Raw genomic sequence first — 15101 nt, forward strand, 5'->3', positions numbered from 1 at the left:
TTTTATGAGGACAGGCAAAATCAAATCTGTCAGTGCCAGGGTAACCTATAATAATAACCCACATAATTTTGAAAATCATTATTTTTTTCTTCTTACTTGTGTTACTGGTATCACCACAGAGTGCAAGGTGTAAACTCTGAAATTGATTGTATTTTCTCTATCCATAAAACTTGTGTATTGTTTGTACTCTAGTCAGCTTGGACACTAAAATTTGGTTAGATAATTTCTCATTCATGCTTTCATGCACCAGACCAGCATGTCTGCAATTCAAACATTATCAGCATGTATAAAAGCGCGCGCATACACACACACACAAAAAAAATAAAAAAAAATCCCAGCCCAAAACTGAGATGAGTTCAAATTAAATTAACATATAGAAAGCTGGCACTCTCTGCTCCTTCTCTCAGGGTTCTGGCTAAAGGTGTTTTACAAATTAGAGGTCAAATTAGGTTGGTACTTTATAATTTTCTCATGTTTTCCTTTAATCTCTCTCTCTCTCTCTCTTTTTTTCCTGTTTAACTAATTCTACGTAGATTCTGAAACTGAAAACATTTGTCTATTTTCCTGTATTCACAGTTGACATTTGCTGGGCGAAGCTTCCCCAGCAATGATTCTTTCACTCAAGGCAGATGGGAGCATCCTTCCTATGACACAACCTGCACACTGGAATATCATTTGGGAATGCTGCTGCATCCCAACACACAGACCCTGTGGGATACCCCACTGCCTGCCACAACACCCATTACCACCATCCCAGTTTGACGAGCACCACATTTCCTGAGCTCCAGCTCCATGCAAATTAATAAGCAAATATGATGATCTTTTTAAAATGTAGCAAAACACAATTTGTAATAAACTGTGTTGGTTGCAAAGCTCCTTTAAACTCTCAAGAGATCATACCCGGTCTGGTGTGTATACTGGGTAAATTTGCACAGTGGTCTAAGAGTGTGATTACAGCTTAGGAAAACACACACAGTTTCACAAACACACACAGTTTTGAGCTGGCTGGCTTAGTGACTGTGCCAGATATCTTACTCATATCAATTAACAAATAAAGCTCTATAAATAAGAAGAAATATTTTCTTTCCTGATCAAGCCTACATGGATGACATTGAAGACCAGTAACACTGAAGTCCAGGTATCCAAAAATCTATGTCCAAAAACTGACCTAGGAGTGCCAGCTAATCAACTGAATGTGTGTTGAGAAGTTAAGACAGAGAAATGAGAAATCTCTGGAAATGCCAAATCCTGTGCTATCTGTAGCTAAGCTGTGGCAAAAGGATACCCTTCATTACAAAAGAGAGAACTGATGATTTTACCATTAATGTCACACTGCCTTGGCCCATTCTCCTTCTCCTTTGAAAGTTTCATCAGACATACAAGTAGCCTGACTCCTTTCAGAGGTGTTAAAGGCAATGAGAGTTACTGCTGACGTAATAAACCAGTTTCTGTGTCTAAATACAGGTCCCCAGTGGCAAGGAGGTTTGTTGCTTATTTTCTCTTTGTGGTCTGTGATGCCACTGCCAGGGCAGTGACGTTTGTGGTGGGAAGTTCAGTGCTGTCCCCGTGGAGCCACAGGGCTGAGTGAAGACACAGAGAAAACACCCACTTCCATTGAAAAGTGGTTACTGTGCCCATGCATCTATGAAGCAATGAGGACACATCTTTAAGAAGGTTTGTGGTGCTTTCTATGTGGACGGAGTGAAAGTTTTCTTGGGGGCTCTGTGGGGTCTCTGTGCCCCATGCACCTGTGTTCCGTGAGCTGTTTGGGAGTGGCCTCAGCAGAGCACTTGGGTGATGTTTGCCAGTGATTGTAGCTGTTCCTGTTGCTCCACCTCAGCAACTGGTGGTGGTGTGGCAGGTCTGGACCAACATACAGACCTTGTTCTCTAGGCATGGCTTGTGTCTTCACTGGTAGGGAAGGAACAACTGAGGAGGAAAATGGAAGTTCCCTTTCAAAAGCAGCCTCAGTGGTTTCTTATGTATAACAAAGGAGCACTGGAACATTTCACTGTATCAGCTGAAAAGAAGCATACAGCAGAGATAAAAATGTGACAGTCTGTGCATTTAGGAGACTAAAGACTGGATAAAAGAGAGACTATCAAAAAGCATATGGGAATTTAGGGAACCCTGAAAGGCTTTAAGACATTGGAAGAAGGCCCTCACTGTTATCTTCTCTGTAAGAGTGACAGTAAGCTACACCATTTAAACTAGCCTTGGAAAACCAAATTTGGTGAAGGAACACATCAAGGAACACACCAGCTAGTTTGAACTTTAAAAAAATACCTTTGTGTTTGGTGGTTTGTGTTTTTTGAATGAATAAAAGGTGGGTTAGAAGAAACACCTTAATCACTCTTTGGGCTGACAATGCAGTTTTAACATGTTTATAAGTGAGTGAATAGACCAATGTTTTACATAGTTTTCCAAAGAGCAAAAGAACTTTTTTATCTAACTCAGCCCTGTGTGTTTAGAAAGGCGTGTACATGTCTTCTGCCCTGAAACTTGCAGGGTCACAGAATACATTTTCTCCAGTTCCTGACACTGTTCAGCTCCCGAATGGATAAAAAGCTTGTTTCATTCAGCTGCTTCCTGGTTGTTATTCCAGCTTTTGCCCAGGTACTTCTTGAGTGCATCCCTCAGATACAGTCCTACGGATTCTTTTCTGCTGCCTGCTCTTTGTCATTGCACACAGCCCTCCCCAAGCCCCTCCTGCCAACACAGTGCAAGTCAGGTGAGAGCTGCATCGAAGATTTCAAAGACTGAGGAAGGAGTTAATGAGTGGCCAACAGTAACAAGTGAAGTAATTTGCTCTATTAAAGAAAGAGAGGATTTTATGCTGTACGTGCCAGTTATACAGAGAGAGACAGACACCATGGCAACAAGCTTGTCAGGCACGAGCAGGGCACTACTTTCAGATGCACTATCATTTGGGACATCATAAGTGGTGGAGAAACTTCAAAAGCTTTGGAATTTGGGTTCCTTTTGCACCCAGAATCTCACCTGCTTTTACAGAATTTGAATCTCCAGTGTATAAGCTTATCCTGGGATAACAACAGCAGGCTGGGATGTTGGATGCATCCTGAATAACATGGGAAGGAGGAATGTGCCTACAGTATCTCAGTGCATCCAGGCATGCCTGGTTGTCTGAAATGTATGGAAAGGAAGAAGGAAAACACACCACTGAGTCAGGTTTAGCAGGATTGTCTGAAATAAAGATTGAAAAGGAACTTGTAAAGGACTTCTCTTTCTGTGCTTACTCATAAGCCATGGATCTGATCATTAGCCTGCACTGGTGGAGACATCCCCCTGTAAATCTCCCATTCTGGGAGGATGAATAATTGACAGATAACTGCACATACAAGGCTGATTATTTTTATTCTCCTAGTTCATAGGCAGAATCCCAAATACTTATGGTTGTCCTGTCCAAAATAGAGACACTTAGCTGGTGCAAAGGTGGAGTCAGATGCTGATGGGGTAGGACTTATACTCACGAGAAGTTCCTCTGTAGGCAACCACAAAACAGTTAGCGCACAAGGAACTCTGCATTTGGAACTCTGAATGCGGTCTAATGTGAATTTCATTTTACCAGAGCAATGTACAAAATTCAGGTTTCCAGTTCACCAGCCTGCAGTTCTGAGGAAAACATTTCTATGGGCAAGTGGAGAGATAAAGGAAAGATCTGAAAGCTGTGGCAGAGTTTCTGTGGGATTCTCTTTAGCCCTGCCATATCTATAAAGTGCTGAGAATGCCACACACCACAGTTTTCACTGTGACAGGGAACAGATCACAAATTCATGAACCTTTGTAACTTGCCTGCATTGTAATTCCCCATGACTGAGCTACTCGAATCTAAGGAGAGCTGCAGCTCTTCACAGCTCCAAAAATGAAGCACAGCCAACATGCAGAGTGTAAGAGTGCAGAAAGTCCAGATGTCCAAGCCCTGGCTCAGCTAACCATGCCCCACTGCTTCCACAGGAGCTGCTGCAGGCATTTTAGTCAAAAGCTATTTTAGCCCCATCAGGACTAACTGGGAGAACTGATGAGCACAGACATTTGCCCAGCTTGCAGCACAGGGAAGGAAAATCAAGTGGACATTAATCATCTTTTTGCAGACGCACTAAGTAAAAAAGGAGAAGCACATTCAATCTCATGAAAAGGCTTATTTTTGAGCAGTTGTTCTCTAAGACCTAATAGCCAAGTGCTGTGCTCAAAGAACAAATGAAAGAAGAGGTGGTTCTTCTGGAGCTGCCTGCTTTCTAAAGATAAAGGAAGATGGAGTGCAGCACTCTGCCCATCCTGTGCAAGAGGGCGAGAGCCATTGAGATAACTGTGAGAATTACTGTGACGGGGGCATCTGGCTTGCTGTAAAAGGAGAAGTGGGAGCATGCAATGGATTTTTGCATATGTTTGAGTTTTCCCAGTCCTGTGGAGAGAAGCCTCTCTGACCATAATTGGAATGAACTCATGAATAGTGCATGTGAGCAGAAAGCAAATCTGACGCTCCAAGCAGCCAGCTCACTCTGCTGCTTGGTTAGCAAGGAGACACGTTGCATATGCATGATGTAGGGCAGGGAAGGACACCCTCATCCTACTGAACAGGCAGAGCATTCACCAGAATTTTCTGGTGGTTTTGGAGAGCTCAGCCTGCCCCAGGTAGCTCTGTCTTTCAGGCAAGTGGAGGTACACAGATATCTGTTGTTGGTCAGCAGGCAAATATCTGCCAGGAGAAACTGGTGGCAACCTATGACAGCTGCACAAAAGGTCATGGGCAGTGATATGTGCAGAGGGACAGTGGTGGAATGCCTATGGTTCCTACTCCAGCTGCTTTTATCCTGCAACCCAAACTAAATATTTATTTCTATTTTACTGGCAGAGGACATCAGTTAGAAAGGCAGAGTTGTGCACTGACATAGATCATGCATCCCTCTTAGTCAGAGGTTGGCAGTGAGAATAAATGCTGGAAGATGTGGGGTTTGTCACAAGGCATTCTGTGTTCAGTGATGGGAACCAAACAATGGCTTTCTTCCTGCTCAAAGAAAGAGCTTAGGAACCAGCAAATGTGGAGAAAGACCTCTCTCAAACAGAGCACTGAAGAGAAAGAGGGGGACAGAGTTGTGGCCCCACATCTGCCTTGAGGACACAGATGTCAGCCTGCACTCCTTGTGCTCCTGGGGAGCAAGTGTCAGACATGTCCCTGACCACGACATGCGTGGTCTTGTCAGATCATTACTGCAAGTTCCAGAAATATTTTCTGATTGCTAATACAGAGTGCTAGATTATCTTGCCTGCAGTGCTATGATATTACTCTATTGAATACTATGAAATTTAACACAGACAGGAGCTTGTTTTGAGAGGGCAAATGTTTTACGAGGTCTTAGGAAAGCACAGCACTCTGAGCCAGTGCAAAGTTTAAGACATTGAAGCCAGCTAGCTTCAGTTGCTTCTTTAAGTCATAGTCCACATTAGTACATCCCCTGCATTCTCATGCTCCTGGACCCCCTACATCTGCATTTTTTGTCTCTTGCCTTCATGAGCTTCTGAGCTCCAGTCACTCATTAAACTAAAGCTCCAAATCTCATCTTTGGGCATGCACAGGGACAAGCATTCACAGGAGAAGATCTCAGCTGAAATAACTGCAGAAAATAACATCTGACCTTCCGTCATCTTTCCTCCTCCTGGAGGACTGAGCCAAGATTTGTGGAGGAGTGCTATCACATTTTCCTGATTCCCAGTTAATCCTTGGGGCTGTGTCTGTGTCCAAATCCTCTGCGCTCCCAGCAGCTCAGCATCTGCCTCCGAGCTCCTCAGCCCCAGCTTCTGCAGACACTTGGCACAGCCAAAGCAGACAATTGTCTGCAAAGGGAGGTTGCCAGGGCAGCCACATAAATTTTGCCCACGCTCTTGAGCATGGAGTAAAATGTATGCTGGATTTTGCAGCAACGGAGATCCCTTCCAGGATTTTGAACACTGCTGAACTTTGCTGCACAGTCAGAAGTCAAAGCACAGCCACCTGGGCCCATCACAGAGCAATACCCTTTGGCCAGGAAAAGTGAGGGAGGTCAGTCCTGGGCTGTTTATTAGTTTGTTTAGAAATGCATTTATTTTATAACTGACAGTAGATAATTTTTGTTGGCTTAAAGTAACTTGTCAGGAATAAAAACAAGTTTCTCTTTCTGTTTTCACAGCAAGGAGATGCCAAAGAAGCGATTTCATGCTCAGGAGAACCTCAGAGGTCTCTGCTGAATTGATTGACCGTGGTTCAAACCAGTGTGCAGCACAGCCACTGAGGGAGAAACAGAACAAGGAGTCAGGGCATCAGGTCTACAGGATGCCACTGGGGCACTCTTCCATGCCTCTGGGAGAGCAAGCTGGGAAAGGCTGGAGTTGCATTTTAATCTTTTATATGTGTAAGATCCACCTGCTCTTGAACTTCAGGGAAATATACTGCCAGGATCAGCCCCAAACATTGCAAGTGGGGTCTCTTCCAAAGGAAGATAAGTTCTACAAGGCAAGCTGGAGAAAGCTTCAACTTTCAACCTTGAAAAACTCCAGGGTGGGAGTATGCAATGTACAATTTCAGCTACATTTAACTAACTGTGACTGAGGGTCACAGGGCTTCCTAGCCAACCTCCTCCCCTCTAGCCAGTCTTCAGCTGAGAGTACTAATTGGATAGACCTCTTGGGGCTCCTTCCAGCTGTTTCCTGAGATAAATTTGTATTCTGCAAAGGGAAGGCTCAAGCTGATTGCTTTTCCAACAGCTTCGACAGGAAAAATTTGCATTTAAAACAATGTTGGGGGAAAAAAAAGACCTGGCATCTTAAAAGGTTTCCTCTAATTCTGGCAGGTTGATCAGTACATTTTCTGCCAGAAAAGAAGAGTTCCCTGCTGCGTGTTTTCTAATGAATTGACCACTGCCCTCTAAAAAGACATAGTGAAATGCACTGTGTAAGCACCTTCTCTATCAGCCTTGGGAATTCTGAAGATATGTTTTCTTTTTTTCTCTTATAAAGGTAAAAGTTCATTCTACAAACTCAGACAGGCCTTGTGGGCTGAAGAACATTTTCACATAAACAAACCTGCCCTTTGAATCACTACCATGTTTCTCTAATTACAGTAATTAAATCACTTACAATAGTGATTTTAAATAAGTGTTTTTTAGTGTGGTCTACTGCTGCAGTTGGATCAGGTGGTATTTCAATCTGACCAACCTTACCTCAGGCAGAGAGATCTGGATGATTCCATTCTTGTCTTTGTCCATGAGATGGAACGCTTCTGAAATGCAGAAGAGCAGGGGAAAAAAACTGGATATAAACTACGGAGTTCAGCATGTAGAGAATCACTGTCTGACAAAAAAGTTAAGGTCTGGCTTTTTGCCATGATCTACTGGAAATTTAGGCTGGTTCTCTAAGATATTACAGCTGTTGTTCTTCTTTCTTCTTACAAATAATTTCTAAACTGCTTCATGGGGTGGAATAGATCTACAGCAGCAAAACGGGCGTTGGCAGCAGGACAGCTATAAAATCTGATGTGTCGGCATCTGGCATGATCTGGGGACAAACCTGTAAATCAGGTCTGAGTAAGGACTGCAAGTGATAAATGGTCCCATTTGTCAGAGCTGGGACAACACGGGAGCCAGAGCACCCCTAAGTAAGTTGCAGGTGACTGCAAAGCACAAGAGAATGGTGTGTTATGGAAACCTGTCCCCTGCTCCCCATGGTCTGGTCTGGAAACATGTCCCCTGTTCCCCATGGCCTTTCAGACAGAAAGGCTTTTGCTGTTTCCCTGCTGCTTTCTCTGGCACAATTTTGCTGGCGCACTGGCCTTTCCATGCAATTTGCTACATTCACAGCCAGAAGACACCAAATACCTAAGGCAGCCCCAAAACTTGGAGGACTTGCCCTTGGGCACTCACTGAACAGGGTCTCCAGGCGGATCATGCAGGCTACAAAGCCATCGAAGTCGATGGTCAGCTTGGTGCTGCAGGCGTAGCGGGTGACGATGCTGTGCTGCACCTCCTCGTTCAGCCTGAAACCTGAGGGCCAGGAGAGCAAGGGAGTCACTGAAACAGCAGGTTAATTTGCTGTGTTGGATGTGGTTTATCCGTGGACTGCTGCAGCTGCAGGTTGAAGGGCAGGACTATTCCTCCCAGAAGGTCTGTTGGACTCCCACACCCACCTCTGTGGGTCCTTTCTAAAGCCAATTGTGCTGGGTAAAGAGAGGCATAGAGCTCTCCCACAGCATTTTGTCAGACTGCATATTTCACATTGTTCCACAGCATAACCCGTCTTATGTTCCCCAGATAAACCCCTAATTAGAGAGTCTTGGCACTGCAGCTGAATAGCAGAGATTGCAGCAGAGCCAATTGCTCACATAACACATTGGGCTCCATTCAGGCCCATATTCATGCTATTTCTGTCTCTGGATCATTCACATAAAATCCACTGAGCACAAGATAAATAAAAAAAAAATAAAAAAACAGTGCTCCTCTAGATGCCCCTTAGCTGGCAAGCTCTGCTCCAAAATGTGAACACATCAGAGATGACATCATTGGGGCATGCTTTGATAAGGCTTGCACCTCTGTAGAGGAGAGAAAGGTGGTGTGAAATGAAGGAAAAAGAGGGTTTGGGCATAGCTCTCAAAGAGCACTATCAGATTAGGAAATAATGAGGCCAAAAATAGAGCAAGTAATAATCAGATGGATAAGCAATGGTCGCAGCATGGACATAAGTACCAGTGGTTCATGGTGCAGAACAGAGGATTGGGTTTGATGTATGAAACAGCAAAAGGATTGCAATGTGTGGCTGTCAGGAAGGGAGAATATCACTGGCAATGCTGTGATCTAGGTGACAGGAGAGAAGAAAAGCCATTAAAAATCTCTGCTGTTCTCCCAGTATTTGGTGATCTGATGGTGTCCCCGAGCAGCACACTCACCTGCCTCTCTCAGGGCATTCCGCATCTCATGGGAGTCAATGGTACCAGAGTAGTCACTGTCCACTTTCTTATAGATTGCCTGTGGCAAAGGGGAAGGAGGGAATTGGGAGAGGGCACTCAAGTGTGTGCCCCTGCAGCAATGCCATGGTCTGGGCACGGGAGTCAGGCTGGTCTTGCACAGCTGGCTCACAGCAGCCACGTGGCTACAAGCCACAGTGAACTACTCAGAGGGCTTCTCTAGGCTTTAACCTTGGTTTGTTAGCCCACCATGCAGCCCATGCCCTGCCATCCTCCCTGCTCATGTGGCTAACCAGCGCCAGGACAATCATTCCTACCTCTGCCATGGTCACATTGTCACTGCTGTGCCCACTGATGGCTGGGACAGGGACTGCCCCTACCACCACAGGCTCCTACTCTTTGGAACATTAATGAGCAAGGAAAGCATTTCAAGCAGCTAGTGACAAGCCAGGCAGAGTGGGAAACACGTTCCCATGGGCTGGCAGCTTGCCTGCCTTCACATTACATGGTGGCAGACAGGCCATTGAGGAAAATATCTTATCATTTGGCAAACACTGCAACAGACCAAGTCCATCTTGCTTAATATTTCAGGCAAGATGACAGATGCCTCCTACTGCCAGCAGGTTTATTATCCAGAATTAGAAGCCATCCAGACCTAGAGTTAATACTGGATTTGGGTCCCAGGGCTTGCTTTTCTGACAAGCCTTAGGACAAATCTGGGTCTTCATAAATGCAAAATTTCTTCACAGAACTCCAGGACAGATGTTCTGTGATGATCAACATCAAGCACTGTGGTGGCAGGCTTGCCTGAAAGGGAGGTGGTCACACTAGGAAAGCCCAGATCTGACCTTCCTTTACACAGCTTCATTCTGGTAGAACTTCTTGGGATGTTAAATCCTCTACCAGAAAAACAATTCAGCAGTTCCACAAGATTTCAAAAATACAAAGGCAGTTTTTTGTAGGTCCTAAAAATATGTTTCTTGTGTTTGCTTATGCTCAGCCAGAAATGCAACATATTGCAACAGCCGAGGTGTGTTCATATGAGCTTTAATAGAGCAGGCAGCAGAGAGAGCTGTCTTTGCCAATAATCAAAGAGAGTTAATCTGTCTTTCGGTAAAGTATTGCAAATTATGGAGAATGATGGGGCCAAGGTGAAAGAGGGTTTGTTTGTGCCCTGTTGAGTTTCAAAGCCCTGGAACAAACCTGAGCCCTGAGAAGGAAGGCTTTCAATTATACCTGCCTGGGAGGGTTTAACTCTATCTCAGTTCTGGCTCTGTGCTCCTGAGCTGAGAGGGGAGGGAAGGGGATAGAGTCAGAAATGTTGTTACCAAATACTTTTGAATCTTCATCCAAAGTGTCTTGAATTCTACAAGTCCCAAGGTGCCGGTCCCATCGGTCTGGGTCATGTTAAGGCATGGTTCAAAAATCATGATTCCTTTATCCTTAACAAAACTGGAGAGCAATCAGTTCTGGTAAAAACAACTCACCCATCACAGTGTCATGTTAATGCCAGTTTAGTTCTCATTTGTAAATGCATCTCCATCTCCCACAGACATGCCCACAGCTCCACATTTGCTTGGCTAAAGGCATGCCAAGAATTTCTAGGCTATCTTCCCTCTCAAGGAATGATATATGGGACTGCTAAATATATAAGCATGTTTAAAAGCACTCACATTTTCTACACTTAACAGTAGATTAGAGTCCTTTAGAGTAGATTAGTGGGAAAAGGGCCTGGCCTTGCAGCAGACAATTGTTAGAATCCAGAGGCAGGAGCTGCAACTGAAAAGAGTCCAGTAGCAATCTACAGAGTATTCTCCCATGTCCTTCAGGACTTGAGCATCCCTTCCAATGGAAAATTATGAAGAAACAGGGATTTGGACACCATGATATTGTACTTACTGGGTTACCTCATTAGGCTTGGGAGCCTGTGGAGTGCAGGGCAATGGCATCACTTCTCCTAATGGCCAGTTATCCACAAGACCCACAGTGAAACCCTGCTGGCCTCAATATGGCCATGCCATGACACCAACACCAGCAAGATCCTGGCAACATGGCTCTTCACCCTACCAGTGCAAAGGAGCACTGGGTAGAGGTGCTGACCTCTCCTTTTCCTTTGGCTACACAAACCTAGGCAGAGGTGTTGACCTCTCCTTTTCCTTTGGCTACTCAAACCTTATAAGCTCCCGAGTGCCCTCCCGGTTATGCGGAAGGGAGGCAGGCACTGCTGGTACTTGCAGCCTTCCTCCTGGGAACAGGCTCAGCCTGTCCCTGCTGCTGTGAGCTCGGGGCCCTGTAAACCTCAGAGACAGCAGCTGAGGATGTGCTCAAAAACCTGCATCCTGCCAAGCATGTTTTGTATGCACCTGGAACTGCACAGGTGCAGCCAGGCAGAAAGGCCCTATTCCTTCTCCCCAGTATATTTAGGAAAAAGTTTAAGCAATGAGAGATGTGGTGAGAGAGACAGGTAATAATTAAATGGTTCAGGTTTCTGCCACCATGAGCTGATAGAGATGCTTGGCTGACTTCTTTGCCCCCAGCCATGTGCCGGGACAACCGAAGTGTAAACTTAGGCCAGCTTGTCTGGAAGTTTTGCAAACGAGATCCAGAAACTTTCAGGGTGAAATAAAATTCAAAGGATACATCTAAAAGGCTGACCATCTCTCTGCAAGTGTTAATGTTGAATCCATCACTTTTCACATCTTTTCCTGTACAAAAAGGAAATATAAAAGTCCGAGTCAGAAATCATTTAAGATAAATATTTTTCTGCAGAAGATGCTGGAGATATCAACCACCTTAAAATCTTGGCAGCAAAGTAAATGCTGTGCCATTTCTTCCACTATGTTCTTTCAGGTGATGAATATGTTTTTTTTCTTTTTTTCACAGTGGGAGGGAATGTTATTTGTTTTGGTGGTGATAAGCTTTTATCTGTCCACAGAAGTCATGCAGCAGCGTAATAACACTGCCCATGGTGGCCCTCCCAGAAAAGTACAGGGGTTGTTGTACCTCTGCAGAACATCTGCTGGCAGCGTTAGGAAGGGAAGCACCAGGCAGTATTCCCACCCCACCCCTATTTTGGGGTTCAAGAAGCCAGGAGAAATTCAGCTGGGACAAGACACAATCTCAGTTTTTCATCAACCCTAGCTGACAGAGCTGAGTTTTGTTAGCACAGACCCCATTCTCTGCTCCATCCGATGGGAAGTACATAATGTCACTTACTCTTTGCCAAAACCCTGTTTAGGATCCTTTGAAGTTCAGTTGCACTCACTTCACAGTCCTGGATGGAAAACAAAACATTCTGTAGGTGTTAACAGAAAAAAATATTTTTATTTTTTGTGAGGGAAACAAGTTCTATTGACTTGTTATTAGACATCCAGAGACTATTTTCTTTCCAAATCTAAGGCATGTAAATGCTTATTTTTTTCTAACCCTTCACATTTACCCTCAGATATCAGAGGGAGAAGATCTTCAAAACCAATCATATTTCCTAGACATTCAACCAGGAAATAAGTGGTTTGTTAGGTGCCAAGGGGATATAACCAAGTAAATGGCAACTTTTTTAAAGGTTTGACCAAATAAAAAGGTCCAGGAAAACATTTGAGATTTTCAGGGCTTGTGGAAACTACAACCAAACAATTCTATAATTGCCCTCTCAAAACTCAGAAAGATCTTCCTGACTAAAAAGATGTTTTCTCTCTCCAGCAGCAATGGCCACACGTTCATTAAGAGGAAATCTGACATGACAGCCACAGGCTAACGCAGCAGGGCTTTGTAGATATTGTTTTTCAAATACATTAAGTAGGGAAAAAGCCCAGCCAACAGTTTCCCAATTCCTGGGGCTAAACAAAAAAGAAGGAATTGTCCAGCCAAGCAACTGTCAGAATTATACGATAACTCCACAGGTAATTTATTTCACCCTGGGATAATATTTTCACAGTCCTCACTCCTATTGCCCCTAGTTTCAAAGTTATTCCCTGCCTTGCATTACCAACGGGAAAAAAAAAATCACATTTTGCACCAATAAGAGGAACAATGTAGAAAACCTTCTCTATTGTAAAAAAAACTGACTGAAGCTGTGAGATAATAAAAGGGCAGAAATACTTGGTTTTTTGAACAGACAGTAAAAGGAATTGGCAAGTCAAATATTTGTATAATCATAACAGAGAGGTCTTGGTCTTTTTTGTTCACTTTAATCTACTTACCTCTCCAGAGAGCTTTTGGAATAGAGTCTTGAACTCATCATCTATATCTTTGTTATCGACATGAGGCTAGAGGAAAGGGATGGCCAAGAGAATGGTTAACAAGGTGGTTCTAGAAAGTGAGCTGTGGATATTGTAAAGATGATGTACAGGAGCTTTTTTGCAGCAACAGAAAATAAGCATGTGCTCTGCAGCAATGGCAAAACAGAGGCACTACTTAAGTCACAACCAGCCAGGGGCTGGCTTAATTTGAGAGCAAACAGTTCCTAAAGCTGATGAGAAAGTTTTCTTCTGTTACCAAGATAGTTTTAGAAAACAGCCACAGTGAAGATGTTGCTGCACTTGGCCAGAGCAATCCAGCAGCTCCTTGGAAGCCTTTTGCAGCTTCTCCCAGGCTTCAGGAAGACTATTTGTTTCTATGGAAATGTGCCCTCTCCACCTTCTCCTACCCATGCTGGACTTAAGGACAATCAAATATGCTCCAGCTCAGTCTACATGGGTGAAGCTTCTGTGCCACATGGCCCAGGTACATGAAAATGAATGGGAAACTAAGACATGGATATACGTAAAACGTCCCCATGAGGAAAAAATATTTCTCCTCAGCACAAAAACATTCTGTAATCCCAGCTCTAGTGAGAAGTAAAAATCCTGCCCCTGTTTTACTTCCACATTATGAAGGAAAACTCTGCCCAGTTTGGGCGTCTAACCTCGTATGGCTTTGCAGACACCTCATCACCCATCATCCTAAGGAAAGAAAAGATAAAAATTAAACAACCAGAAATTATGAGTCTCCTTCAAAATAATTAGCAAAAGAAAAACAAACTGTTAAACCATAAGGTGTTAATAAATGCACAGAAGAAGTCCCCGAGCTTCCTGCTTCCCATGCTCCACATCCCAACTCTGCCTGCCCCAACTCTTTGAGGATATTTGCCATGGGGAATGAAGCCTCGCTGTTCTTCCATCCAGACTCTTGTTTTTTCATCCAATGGATGCTATTTATACAACCCCTTTTAAAACTGTCTCATCATCATCATCATCATAGCCTGAAATCCTGTACTCCCTCATTGTGGGAGCTTCTCCTTCACAGAGCTGAGGGATCTTGCTTCCAGCTGAGTGTTTAGTGGACACCTCTGAAGAGCCATGACTCTGAAAAACCATCTGCCATGGATGTGTGGTACACTGTGGAAAAAATGGGCTGTGGAAATGTGGGCCTTTTTTTGCTGCTTAAGTCAAAAGATCAAGCCCAGGGTGTGGGTCCAACACGTGTCCTTCTCCTTTGCCTGCCTCCCCAGCAGAAGAAGGGTTTTCAGAGAAGGTACTCACTGTGATTTAGCCTGTTTCTCAGCAAAAACTCTCAGGCAGAACTCCCCATTCTTGTAGGGCTCGAAGGTGGAGGGCACGATGAGATACTGTCCCCGGGGCAGCGTCATGCGGCTGGACACCTCGCGCAGGTTCACGTAGGAGGCGGTCCGGGCTGCTGGCTGGTGCCTTGCAAAGAAAGCACGGCCTGCATGCACATCTGTGCTGTTTTCCAGCTGTGGAGAATGTGGGTTTTGTTAGAAACCCTTTGGCAGTTCCCTGGTAAGCCAGGCACCCGATCTCGATCTCAGCGCTTCAAAGCCATCTCAAGCTTTTCTTTGCGTGAAATAATAAATTCGTGAGGGATGCCACAAAGAACAAAACAAAACAAAACAAAACAAACCCCACCAGGGTTCTGTCATGGGAAACAGGCAGATGGTTAGAAGGGGCAAGAATCTTCCTCTATAAAGATTATCTTTTCACATGCCTCTTTCCACTTGGTACCCTAAAATAAATAAAAGTATCATAATGTGTGCTCATATCTGATCAAATTACTAGAATGTAAATTTTCCACGCATTGAGTGCTTTTTTGCTTTCATAGGCAGCCTGCGGAAAGATCTAATTTTCAGAATATTTTTGAGCAATTTATGGTATGG

General features: G+C 44.2%; 1 protein-coding gene across 1 annotated transcript in view; it reads right to left on the reverse strand.

The window, feature by feature from the left end:
* Positions 1-6259: 6259 nt before the first annotated feature.
* Positions 6260-15101, reverse strand: part of CAPN8 (calpain 8) — a 29435-nt gene continuing 20593 nt past the window's right edge. Inside the window, exons 12-21 of the mRNA XM_062489322.1 lie at positions 14470-14681; positions 13854-13890; positions 13150-13215; positions 12167-12224; positions 11591-11655; positions 10279-10347; positions 8933-9011; positions 7914-8033; positions 7215-7273; positions 6260-6283 (exon numbers count right to left, since the gene is read on the reverse strand). Of these exons, the coding sequence (XP_062345306.1) occupies positions 6260-6283; positions 7215-7273; positions 7914-8033; positions 8933-9011; positions 10279-10347; positions 11591-11655; positions 12167-12224; positions 13150-13215; positions 13854-13890; positions 14470-14681 (789 nt within the window). The remainder of the gene's footprint in view (positions 6284-7214; positions 7274-7913; positions 8034-8932; positions 9012-10278; positions 10348-11590; positions 11656-12166; positions 12225-13149; positions 13216-13853; positions 13891-14469; positions 14682-15101) is intronic.

Source organism: Cinclus cinclus, chromosome 3 (genome assembly GCF_963662255.1).
Source record: "Cinclus cinclus chromosome 3, bCinCin1.1, whole genome shotgun sequence".
Classification (NCBI taxonomy): domain Eukaryota; kingdom Metazoa; phylum Chordata; class Aves; order Passeriformes; family Cinclidae; genus Cinclus; species Cinclus cinclus.